Source organism: Lichenostomus cassidix, chromosome 1 (genome assembly GCF_008360975.1).
Source record: "Lichenostomus cassidix isolate B80296 chromosome 1, HeHo_3.0, whole genome shotgun sequence".
NCBI lineage: Eukaryota > Metazoa > Chordata > Aves > Passeriformes > Meliphagidae > Lichenostomus > Lichenostomus cassidix.
The window spans coordinates 94,024,460-94,036,442 of NC_139479.1; the positions used below are offsets into that span (position 1 = coordinate 94,024,460).

Consider the following 11,983-nt stretch of genomic DNA (forward strand, 5'->3'; position numbering starts at 1 on the left):
ACACAAGAAAATTTCTGATGGGAAAAACCTGTGCTAGCCACAGTTCCAGGCAAGCTGAGCTGCAGAAGCCAGAAGAGAATTTGTGTGTCCCACAAGTGCTTTTGCCTCCAGCCACTTCCCCGTGGGATCCTCAGCGAGAGTGGTGGGACAGCTGGGTAGGAGCAGTCCTGGGGATCTCTGAAGCCTCTGGTGGCCCTGGGCCATCTCGGTGGCCACACTCACCATTACAGCAAGCATTACCTGGCTCCATCACACAGGTGCCCTGTGCTGTGTTAGATAGTGCACACGTGTGGACACAGAATCACAGCTGGGCAAGGTTAGAAGGGGCCACAATGGATCATCTGATCCAACTTCCCTGTTGAAGCAGAGTCATCCCAGAGCACATGGCACGAGGATGTGTCTAGACAGGTCTGGAATATCTCCAGGGAGGGAGACTCCACAGCCTCTCTTGGCAACCTGCGCACAGTCACTTGCACAGGGAAGTTCTTCCTCATACTCAGGTGGAACTTCTGTGCATCGGTTTTTGCTTATTGTGGAATCTGTTGTGCTGGTTTGATACATTTTTGAATGCTGTCCAAAGATGGTCTTTTAAAAATGTCAAAGTGCAATGGCATGGTAAGCTTAAAAAAGCCCTGAAAAAAGCATCAGTAGAACTGGTTGGAAAATGATACATTAGCTTAGTATTCCCGCACTGATGGGTGGGTGCTTGTCCTGCTTTTCTGCGTCATCAAAAGGGCAGACTAACTCCCTACAGACTTCCCTTGGCACAGGAGCAAGACTCACGGCCCAGCTCCTGCTGTTGGAGGATTGGAGCAAACAGAGGCAGCAGACACAGGAAACTGATGTCCACAGCATTAAAAACTCCACAGAACACTCGAAATACAGCGCAGCTCTCATCAGGGCAGTCACCTGCACTCCACGGGCCTTGCCAGGGAAAGCCAGGAACTAGGGATGCACAATCACGACATTTAATTATCATTCCCCCTTTATACTGTGCCTTTTTCACCGACACCTATACCCGATGCCCTGCTTCAGGTGTATGCGGGGAAAAAACTCTTCCCAAAACTTCTGAGTTACTTTTAATGATGTTTTGGGGTCTAGGAAGTGTAGCCCTTAGGCTCAGCGATAACCTGGCACTCCGAGCCGAGGCAAGTGACTTTACCTGCTCCGTGTAAGCTGTTTGCCCCGCGCGTTCCCAGAGGGTTCCCGGGCAGTGCGCGGCTGGCCCCGGGCGGCGCGGAGAACATGGCGGGCGGGCAGGGGGCGCGGCGGGCTGAGGCGGCGGGGCGGGACGGCACGGCGGGAGGGGCAGGCACGGGCTGTGGCCATGGCGGGGGAGGCTCGGGCCGCGCCGGCTCGGGGGGATCCCGGGCGCCCCGAGCACGAACGTGCCGCTCCGGCGGCGGCGGGCGGTGAGTGCGGGGCCGGGGCGGGGGCAGAGGCGGCGGGACTCGCTCGCCGCCGGCGGGTCGGGGCAGGCGATGGATGCCCGGGGCGGAGGACCCTGCTGCAGCCCTTTGTTCGCTGCCGGAGGGAGCGCGGGGGCAAAATGGCGAAATCCCCCTTCCCCACTGTTTTTCCAACTCGGTTCCACCCGCTTTGTGTGTGCGGGAAGCCTGGCCGCGCTGCCCGCGGCCGGGATGGGATGGGATGGGATGAGTCGGGCTGGGATGCTGTCTCCGCCCCGGCTCGCCCTGCCCCGGGCGGGCCACCTCTGCCCGAGGCCGCTTGTGCCCCGGGGTGCGGCAGGGGATGGGGAGCGCCAGGTGCCCCGGGCATCGCCAGCGCACGGACCGCCTGTCCAAAACCCGCTTCGGCCAAAAAGTGTTGGAAAGGCACACAGGGGTGGTGCGGGCACGCTGAGAGAGAGAAACTAGAGGGGAAGTGTTTTCACAAACATTCTCAGTCCGAGGCTAGGGAAGAGCTAAGTTATGTTTTTACAAAGCATGGTCCAGTAATGTCTTTAATTATGTTCTTAGGGAAGTACAGATAAAAATGGAAAAAAGGCGTCTTTCCAGACTGACACTGCTGCCTAATGCTACAGCAACCACGCAGATGGAAGCATTTCTGTGAGTACTCCAGGCTGTCTGGGACCCATATCTGGCACAGCTGCAGAATTAGTGCAGATAACTTTCCTGAGTCCCTTACTTCCAAGAAATGCTAAAATCAACTTTATATTAATTGGTGGACTCTTGCTGTTTTGTACTGCATATTCGCATTTTTTTCTGTTTGTTTTTGTTTGGTGTTTGTTTGGGTTTTTTTTTGTTCAGTATGCTGTCCTGCAGATGGGTGAAGGACTGAATGAAGTAGGTAGTGAATGCCATTTCGAGGCAGCAGGGAAAAGAGGAATTGCTAAGGAATTGGGAGAAATAACAAGGTTTCACAAAATGAGGTTGTGAATCAGTGGGATGGGTGCTAACACTAAGAAGTCAAGGATTAAAGGTTCTCAAGCATTTCTGTAGCGTGGACCTCATCTTAATGCAAGGAAGTGTTTTTCAAATCTCATGTACAGAAAGCCAATTCCCCTGGTCTTTTGGTATTGGCGGTAAAATACAATCAACACTGTAGCTAAGGTGATTATGAACATAGAGAAACGATGTTGGGAGAGTACATGCAGTGGTCCTGAGTCTCTCAATGTTACTTAGCAACTCTTAAGAAAGAGTCAGCGGGGTATGACTACCCAGGCATCCATAGACCACCAGCAAATGCTGCATAGGCAGAATACAAGGTTACAATCAGGATAAGCAGGCAGAATTTTTTTTTAAGTGACTTCCTTTAAAGTAAGAGAAACTGATAGTGACATTCTTGTTTCTTCATAGCCTAAATGAAGGGACTGAGTAAGATGCATAGCTGGTAAGTAGGACTTAGAAACAAGTAATATCCTTAGAAAACTTTAAAGTAAAATGTGCTAATTTTCTTTATTTACTCCCTTCACCTCTTCTTTTCTTCCCTGTTCTAGGCTTCGCGCCGTTGTCTTTGTTGTGCCCACAGACAATTTACTGCCCCTTTGCTTGCCCATCTAAAATGGTTTCCTGCATACTACAGGTAAATTTTAACGGCAGTGAAAAGGCTCCCAGTCATTGGAAAGAGTTTGAAGAACTATTACCTGAATGTTTCCGAGCGTTGTTCTGCTTCTAGCTGCTCAGCATGTCTTGGTTGCTCCAGATCCTCATGCTCTGACCATGAGCAGCAATTCCTCCCTCAGCAATGGGAAGGGCCTGAGGAACCTGACCACGGAGGAAGATGGAGCAGTCAGAGTCACCGAGTCCATTGCTATAATCGTCATTGCCATCTTCATCTGTTTGGGCAACCTAGTGATTGTTGTCACCCTGTATCGCAAATCATACCTTCTCACCTTGAGCAACAAGTTTGTGTTCAGCCTGACCCTCTCCAACTTTCTGCTCTCTGTGCTGGTGCTGCCTTTTGTTGTCACCAGCTCCATCAGGCGAGAATGGATCTTCGGCGTTGTTTGGTGCAATTTCTCAGCCCTGCTCTACATGCTGATCAGCTCAGCCAGCATGCTCACTCTGGGACTCATAGCTATAGACAGGTAAGCTGCTCTTTGTAAATGAACTGTAATAAATTATGTGCTCATCTTGTAGAGAAACTCACTGGGGGTTCATAGAGTAGAGAAGCACTGCAGGGGTTAACAAGGTGTGCTGCTGTAGTGACATTTTTCCTTCAGCCCCTTGTGAAATTTTGATGTAGAACAAGAGAAAGTGATGCCATCAATAATACAAAATGCAGACATGCATCTAGAGTTTTTTAAAACTCTTGATGGGATAATAACACACTATCTGACGGACATGAAATAACGCTTTAAAATTCCAAGTTATACCCTAAGCATGCTTTCACACATAGGAATAGATTTAATGGTTGCATGTGTGCCTTCAGCCAAGTTTGACAGTTTTGGTTGCAGTGATACCTATTTTTACATGTAACTGTTTCTTGAAACAGGGTTTCTCAGCCTGTTAGAAGTAAAAAGACTAGATATCAACATCATTAAAACATGTCCTTTGTTTTTATTGTATGTTTTTTGTGCTCCTGTGGACTACTTCTTTTCTTGCCCCCCAGGTACTACGCTGTCCTGTACCCGATGGTTTATCCGATGAAGATAACAGGCAACAGAGCAGTGGTAGCTCTTGTGTACGTGTGGCTGCATTCCCTTATTGGCTGCCTCCCTCCGCTTTTCGGCTGGTCCTCTTTGGAGTTTGACCAGTTCAAGTGGATGTGTGTGGCAGCCTGGCACAAGGAGGCTGCCTACACGGCCTTTTGGCAGATCTGGTGCGCCCTGCTGCCGTTCATGGTCATGATGATCTGCTATGGATTCATATTCCGCGTGGCGAGGATTAAGGCCCGCAAAATCCACTGTGGGAGTGTCATCATTGTGGAGGAGGACTCGCAGAGGAATGGAAGGAAGAACTCCAGCACCTCCACATCCTCTTCTGGCAGCAGAAGGAATGCTTTCCAAGGGGTTGTTTACTCAGCCAACCAGTGCAAAGCTTTCATAACCATCTTGGTTGTCATCGGGGCTTTCGTCATTACGTGGGGGCCTTACATGGTAGTCATTACATCAGAGGCACTTTGGGGCAAAAACAGTATTTCCCCTGCCTTGGAGACGTTGGCTACATGGCTGTCCTTTTCCAGTGCCATTTGCCATCCGCTAATTTATGGGCTGTGGAACAAGACGGTGCGCAAGGAGCTGCTGGGAATGTGCTTTGGGGATCGGTATTACCGCGAGTCCTTCGTTCAGCGGCACAGGACATCGAGGCTGTTCAGCATTTCCAACAGGATCACTGGTAAGGTGTAGCTGCAAAAGACACTTCCTTAATACCACTGAGAGCAAGGCTTCCTGTCTGCCTGTGTTTGGCATGTTTCAGGGCTCTGTAAAGCAAGTGGGATGTTTCTGGAGCTTTTAGCAGTCTTTTATCAGTCACGTTATAGACATTTGAAAGGAGAAGTTTTCTCTTTTTTTATAGCTAACAACCTTCTCCTACTGTAGTAAAACTTTCTCAGGCAGGGAAGACATAGTGATGAGGTTTATAAAAATAATTTATTTTCTTCTTTCTCAAGCATTTCCTTTTGTGTGCCTTCCATTTTGTTTGCCCAGATTTGAGCTCTACCAACAGTACTTTTTGCAGCACTTTTTCTTTGATTAATAGCCTTAGGCTACAACTCTCTGAAATCCACTAAGGTTCCACTGGCGTAACTATTTCTGCAGGGTCAGTTTTTAGGCTTGATGGTTGGAAAGAAAAGATCATACACAAAATAGAACTGTGTAAAACAGTAGAACTATTTGGTGTGTCCTCACGTTGCAGAGCTCCAGTTGCTCAGTTTGGTGCTTTTTTTTTTAAGTAGCAGTGTAATGACATTCTGATTTTTAATCATCGCCCTGGTCCGGTTCAGAAGCTTCCAAAAATAGAGCATCTTCATGGGATATTTCATTGAGAGGCAGGAACTGAAATTATTTAATTGGGAAGGATGATCTAAAATGCAGAAGGAAGATGAGAGCAGCAAGCAGTCTGTTTATCTTTTCTGCAGCCTGGGAGGACTGGGAGAGACTGTCATGTAAATGAAAGAGTTGTGGAGCTGTAGCTATATCACAAGCTGCAGGAGTTTTGGCAAGTCAGTATCCAGGAAATGCTATGGATTAATACATTGGAAACTGAGGTGGGGACAGAAAAGACAGGAAATTTTTCTTTTTGCAAGTAATAAACTTGCTGCCAGCTTCTTAACAGATATAGCTGGAGGCTCATAAGGAGGGGAAAAAGACCCCCAACAAAACCCCCACAAAATCTCAAGGTGGTATCCAAAGAAAGCACCTTTGTAAAAATCCCAGGATCTCCTCCCTTCTTGTTTTGGAGATTTGAAACAAGTTGGGCACCTCTGTGCCCCAGCCTTGCGCATAAGCTTCTTCCCACACTAATGGCCTGCCACAGCTGCTGGTGGCTACCAGGTTATTCTCTGTCTAGAAGATGCCTGGCAAATCTCCCCGTCCATGTGAGAGCATGTGCTTGGTGCTCAGCCTGTCTGGCTGATAAAACACATGTAGTTGCAACAAGAGTGGGAAGGAGATGGTGCAGGGAGAAAGGAGACTTGCCTTTCTGAACCTGAGAGCTGCTGACTTGATTTCCAAGATGGGAGGTCCAGAAGCTGTGCCCTCTGGGTCAGAAGGTAAGTTTTATATGCAGAATAGTAGGTAAGGCAGTAGAGTGGGTACTACTGGAAGAGGTTTTTGCTATTGCAAACTCCTTAACCATTCACTGTGTAACAAAACCAAAATTTTCTTGCAGATTTGGGACTCTCTCCTCATCTTACTGCCCTGATGGCAGGTGGGAGGCCACTGGGAAACAGCAGCAGCACAGGAGACACAGGTTTCAGCTGCTCACAGGATTCAGGTAACTTCAAGTCTCTTGCTCCCTATTTGGGCAGAAGTTTGCACTTGGCAGCACTCTCGTGGACAGTCAGTACTTACATGCACAGATATCTCCTGGTGGGCGAATGACATGAAGCATCTGTTCCAGCTGTTACAACAAAACTGCTGCAGTTGCTTTTTTCCTCCCTTGCTCTCGATAGATTTATTTGCAAAATGCTGCTTATGGAGAGATGACCCTCCCTTGGTAACATGTGCTGGGAGCAAGATTCACTGCTTTTGTGCCCTTCTTCAGTTCCTGTTGTTCTTTGGAGACTTTCTCTGTATCCACAAGGAGCAGAACAACAAAGTGCTGTGGAGGATATGCTTCTCTGTTTCCTATTCTGTTAGACAGTTTGTCTTGTTCATCCTGCAGTGTGAATATAAACACTTGGGTTGGTTTCAGCTTATGATTTCATTACTACTTAAGATCTCTCAACTGAAGATGATTTGGTAAAGGGAAAAAGAGTACTGATGGTAATTTTTTATCCAGATCTGTTGCTAGATTTTTCTAGCAGTTAATTCAGCTACCAGTCCTTAACTGCAGTAGTTATTTTAGAGAGTATTTCTGCTCTAGACACACCAGAGGGTGATCTTTTAAAGCTTCTTGGTGTAAGGGATTAATTTCCTGCTTTTGTAAAGGAAATCTATGGAGCTGGGATTTATTTTTGGTAGTTCTTTTATGCTGGCAGTTTTATGCCTGTTGTGGATATTCTGCAGCTATGTGGGGTAAAGGAGAATACCTCCTGGTAAACCTGCCTTGATTAAGATGATGTCGTGTTACCATCTTGTGACATCAGTTTAAACAAATGAACAAAACTGAAGAGATACCAAATGCTGTTGGAAGTATCACTGCTGGTTAAGGAGGAAGCACAGTCCATAGCCTGGGAATGGATATACAGTAATCCACTGTAAAATACTGTTTCACTTCGATGCTTTTACTGTGAGGAACTAAAGAGCAGAAGGAAGCCTTAGTCCCTCTTCAGAGTTGCCTGCTGCACACAGTACATGATCCTGGGGCCTGCGATGCCCAGTCTCTAATGAGATTTCCCAATCCTTTAAATGAAAACTGACCTCATTCTTTTCCTGGGCAGTGTTTAATTTGAGCTGAAACTTACTCTTAAAAGCTGGGTTTAGACATCTTTTGAAGGAACTGCTGAAAATAGACTGAAAATTTTCTGCCACCATACTGTATCCCAATGTTACTGTTTTGCTTGAGGACTCTTGCTCTTTTCAGGAACAGATACAATGCTTCTTGAAGATTATAGCTCAGATGGCACTCATGCCCCACACTGCATCTATCCCCCTCGAAGGAGGAGTTCAGTGACATTTGAAGATGAAGTAGAGCAAATTAAAGGTGAGTGTAGGCGTAAGTATGCAAATGCACAGAGTCAACTATATTGGATGCTCAGGAAGCCTCCCAGGACTTTGAGAATTGTCTTGAAAAGTATCTGACCACTGTTTGCCTTGACAGACCTGATCATTCACGCAGGTAACAGCAGAAAGTAAGCTCAGGTCTTTCTTCCAGATCTCAAGGAGCAGCAGGCAAGGACAAGAGTTAGAAGCTGGGATTTCGTGCATACATATAATTTATATTGCACAGCAGTATCCTCTCTGCAACTCCACTCATCTTGGTGGCTGTTGCACTCTGTTTTCTTTTTCTCAGGGAATATACTTTCCTGTCTTCATATTTTGATTTTGTTATCCCTGTGTTTCTCATTTGCTGTCCCCTCTCAACTTTGTCACTTACAGACTTGAAATTCTTGCATTTACAGACTTTAATGACCTGAATATCATTTTTTTCTGTTTCATTTACCTTTTTTCACTTAAATTCCACTTCACTTTACTGGGTATGTTCCTCAGCAGGTATGGGTGAAAACAGATGAACCACATGCACTTTTATCAATCAACTTGCTTGTTGATTCTGGGCTAGCAGAACATTGCTGTGATCATCTGTAAAATGTTGGAACTTTAATTTAGGTTGATAGTTACAATAATTTCAATTGAAGACTTGATAATAACAACTGAATTTTCTAAACAATATATGATTGTGAAAATGAACAGAATGCCTTGAATAATCAAGTAATAGTAAAACCTGAAATAATGAGACAAGTCTTTCTATGGAATTTTTAAACATCTTGGCAAAAGTCCCTTTTGTCCTCTTCCCAGCATGTAATGAATATTTCCTTGTACAAATACATTACCATACTTTTCCCATTATCTTTCTGAGTGACTACATAGGAGCAGACATCTAATTTCTTGTCTGAGTGAAAGAGTTAGTGCACAAATCCCCGCGGGTTTGACAATTCTCCCGGGTGAGTCTCAGGATTTTCAGGATCCTTGAGGCTTTTAATTATTTCAGCAGCCTCTCTGAAAAGTTACATTTAGGATGAACTCTTGTATTGCTCAACATGTTGGTGGGTAGAGAGGTGTACAAATGCTAGAAAAACAACTGCATCAACACAGATTATCCCAGGTCACTCTGGAGCTTTGTGTCCATGGAATGGTATAGGAAGCCTGAGTATTGTTGGTAAATGTGCTCTGTAGGGCAGGGATTTTGCAGAGAGCATGATCATGCCTTTACAAAAGCATCTGTATTAATTTTCAAGCTTTTGTGCAGCCATGCTTATCAACTGTTGTCTTGATTTTTTTTTTTTTTTTTGCCTTTTTTCAGAAGCTGCAAAGAATTCTGTTCTTCATGTAAAAGCTGAAGTCCATAAATCTCTGGACAGTTATGCAGCCAGTCTGGCCAGAGCTATTGAAGCTGATGTGAAACTCAGCCTGTTTGGGGAAGATGCTTTAGCAGGAGCCCTGTTCCCCATGCGGACCCTGGCAGGAAGCAGTGGCAGCACTCGCCGTGGCGTCAGGCCCCATGCCAGCCAAAGACTGAAGCTGCAGAGCATCGATGAAGGGAACATTTGACTCGAGCACTGGAGTAAGAAAACAGAATGAAACCACTAAGCGGGGCCTACTGCAGCTGTTAGTGTTTCACCAGAACCAGGATACCTTGTCCGGATGTTTTCAGTGTTTTTTCAACACCTGGAAACAGCTGAATTCTGGTACTGGCATCAGCATTTTACAGCAGTGTTTGTTTACTGGTTAGGGTGCTATTGACTCTTCTGCCACATCCTTATCACACAGTGCATAGGAATGCAGGGGTTGGTTTCGTTGACCAGATCATTAGTCAGTTGAATCTTGGGTCCATTATTGGCCAAAGCTGATAGAGGAACAAAACAGGAAAAGTATGTGCAGTGCTTAATTTATTGTTACATCCATCCTCTTCTGACCACCAGGATAATCAGTTGATACTTGATAGCTGGAGTGCTCTGATGGGAGCTTGTGCATTGGATACTACATGCAGCCTTACTGTCACAGACTCCCAGATGAGGAGCATGGACTTCACTAGGGCAAAACCTGAACTTTTCAGAGGGCTTATGCAAATTATGGCTCTGCATACCTTTGCTGGGGGATATTTTTGTCTGCTCAGCCATCAGAGTGCCAGATCTGACACTGGACTCTGCTTTGCTTCAGTGGCACACGACTCCAGCTCCTCTGGGTGTAATGGGTGGGAGCAGACCTGTGCTGGAAATAGCACAGAGGTGAGATTTGAGGAAATCATTAGTGCAGAATTCTTAGTTTCTCTGAGACCTCCAGTTAATGTGCCTGGTTTTGCTGTTACTAAAACGGCACTCTGTGGCTGTGCTAAGCTTGACAGAATATAAATAAGATATTATCACTTCATATTCAGGATTCATCTTTTCTAGAGAGAAGATAGTTGGGTTTTTTTTAAATCATGAGGGAATGTAGTATTTAAGCTATAGTTACCTCAGTGCTTCTATTTCTTGGAGTATTAATTCATTAATCTCAGAAATAAGAACATTTGGCACTTACACTGTACTTTGCATGTTCTTAAGCACTGCACAGACATTACCTTGTTAAGCCTTTGTGAGAGAGTTGATCAGCCCTGCTTGCCAAAGAAGGGAACTCAGCACAGCCAAGCTGCTGGCAGTGAAACAAGCTGCAAAGGTGGGAAGGTTTGTAATGAAAAGAGGGATGAGGTGGATCATGCTGAGGAACCTTTCTGTGCCTTCTTGGGCAACCCCCATCCTTAATGTGGGGGGTTACAGCCCTGCCTTACTGCGTATTTTAAAGAGGAGACAAAGTGAGCAGGATAATTCCTTGGGGGTGGGTGTCAGTAGCAAATGGACTTAGAGGACCAAGGTTTTGCATTTGTTTACTCTGTGTCTGCTCCCCTGTGCCTCCACCTTTCCCCAGAAGTGCTTTGTATGAGGTTTTGTTGCAGATTGTTTGGAAATCAGGAGCAGGATGTTTCCATCTGAGCAAAAACTGGGTGTACACTTGTCAAGTTTTGTCTTTGTGCAACTTATTCAGAGGCACAGAAGTGTTGTGAGGCAGAGCCTCAGTCCAGTACTGTATTTAGACATCCTATTTGTCTGTGTTGCCTACTCAGAAATGTATTTCAGCACAAGTTTATGTCCATCTCTGGACAAGGCAACTTGACTTTCTGAACTAGCCTGAATCCCATTGCATTCCCATATAAAATATAACTGCATGCTTAAAATTCAGTACATGGTTTGCTGATTTAAGAACAGGCTGTCAGAGCAAGAACACTTAAGCTCCAGTAAGATGGCTCTTAGCATAATGCAGGAATAAACCCATTAATAATAGTGAGGTTCTAACTCCTGCATTTTTTACTTCTAACGTGTATAGAGCAATTTGCATCTGTGGGCACTCATTAGGAGAAAAGAGCCAAAAATCCCAGTATCTGCCAGGAAACGCCCTGCAGCGAGGTCATTATTGCCCTCGTTAATGTTACAATCACAGTTGCTTGTAGGACTCAATACTCCTTAAACTATGCACTTGCCTGGGAGTATTTTGTCCACATCCCTTGTGTTCCATATTCCTGCTTCGAAACAAGTTGCTGGAAGTCAGAGCACACGCAAGTATGTATGCATTGTGGGGGCGTTGGTGCTAGCTCAAAGTGTTCTGTGTTTAGGAGAAAAAAATTCCAAGGCATGTATGAAAATACAAACCCGATGGCATTGTGTAAAAAAGCACGTTTTTCACACAGGTACTGAGACAGATACAGCCTTCAGGCAGGTCAGGATTGCATCAGTTTACACCGTGGCTGAATTTGGCTGCCAGTGTTAATGTCACTTATCTGTTTAGTGTAAATGTTGTTCATATTTTTGTATTTCAAATGTTGTACACACGTTATAACCCTTCCATAACTCTGTTATTACCAAAGTCGTTCCCTCACTTGTCTTTAACAAAAGCAGTAATTGAGAAATGCACACGTTTTGTAAAACTGTATTCCCCATCTGAAATACAAAAGACAAAAAAAAAGACCCCAAACGTATTTCCAGCTCTTGATGGTCTGTGGTGTTTGTTTGTACCACTGCTATTTCAACTTACTTTTAAAATGAAAATATTTCAAGATGAATTGCTGTCCCGCTCGCAGGATGTGCCTGTCAGCAGCGGCAGCTGGAGCGGTGCCCAGGGCAGGGGGTGCCCAGGGCAGGGATATCCCGGGTCAGGATAACCCCAGGG

At 45.4% G+C, this 11,983-nt stretch overlaps 1 protein-coding gene across 5 annotated transcripts; it reads left to right on the forward strand.

The window, feature by feature from the left end:
* The first annotated feature begins 1,305 nt into the window (after positions 1-1,305).
* On the forward strand, positions 1,306-11,792 carry GPR161 (G protein-coupled receptor 161). 5 transcript variants are annotated; one of them, XM_085071631.1, is made up of 9 exons: positions 1,306-1,412; positions 1,980-2,069; positions 2,820-2,853; positions 2,960-3,045; positions 3,139-3,550; positions 4,075-4,799; positions 6,294-6,398; positions 7,650-7,769; positions 9,087-11,792. In XM_085071631.1, exons 5-9 carry the CDS (start codon positions 3,183-3,185, stop codon positions 9,332-9,334), a joined length of 1,566 nt encoding a protein of 521 aa, XP_084927757.1. In that variant the 5' UTR covers positions 1,306-1,412; positions 1,980-2,069; positions 2,820-2,853; positions 2,960-3,045; positions 3,139-3,182; the 3' UTR covers positions 9,335-11,792. The 5 variants fall into 5 exon arrangements, with proteins under 5 accessions (XP_084927757.1, XP_084927748.1, XP_084927718.1 ...); XM_085071622.1 differs by having other exon boundaries at positions 3,166-3,550; XM_085071592.1 differs by having other exon boundaries at positions 2,960-3,550.
* Positions 11,793-11,983: the final 191 nt, after the last annotated feature.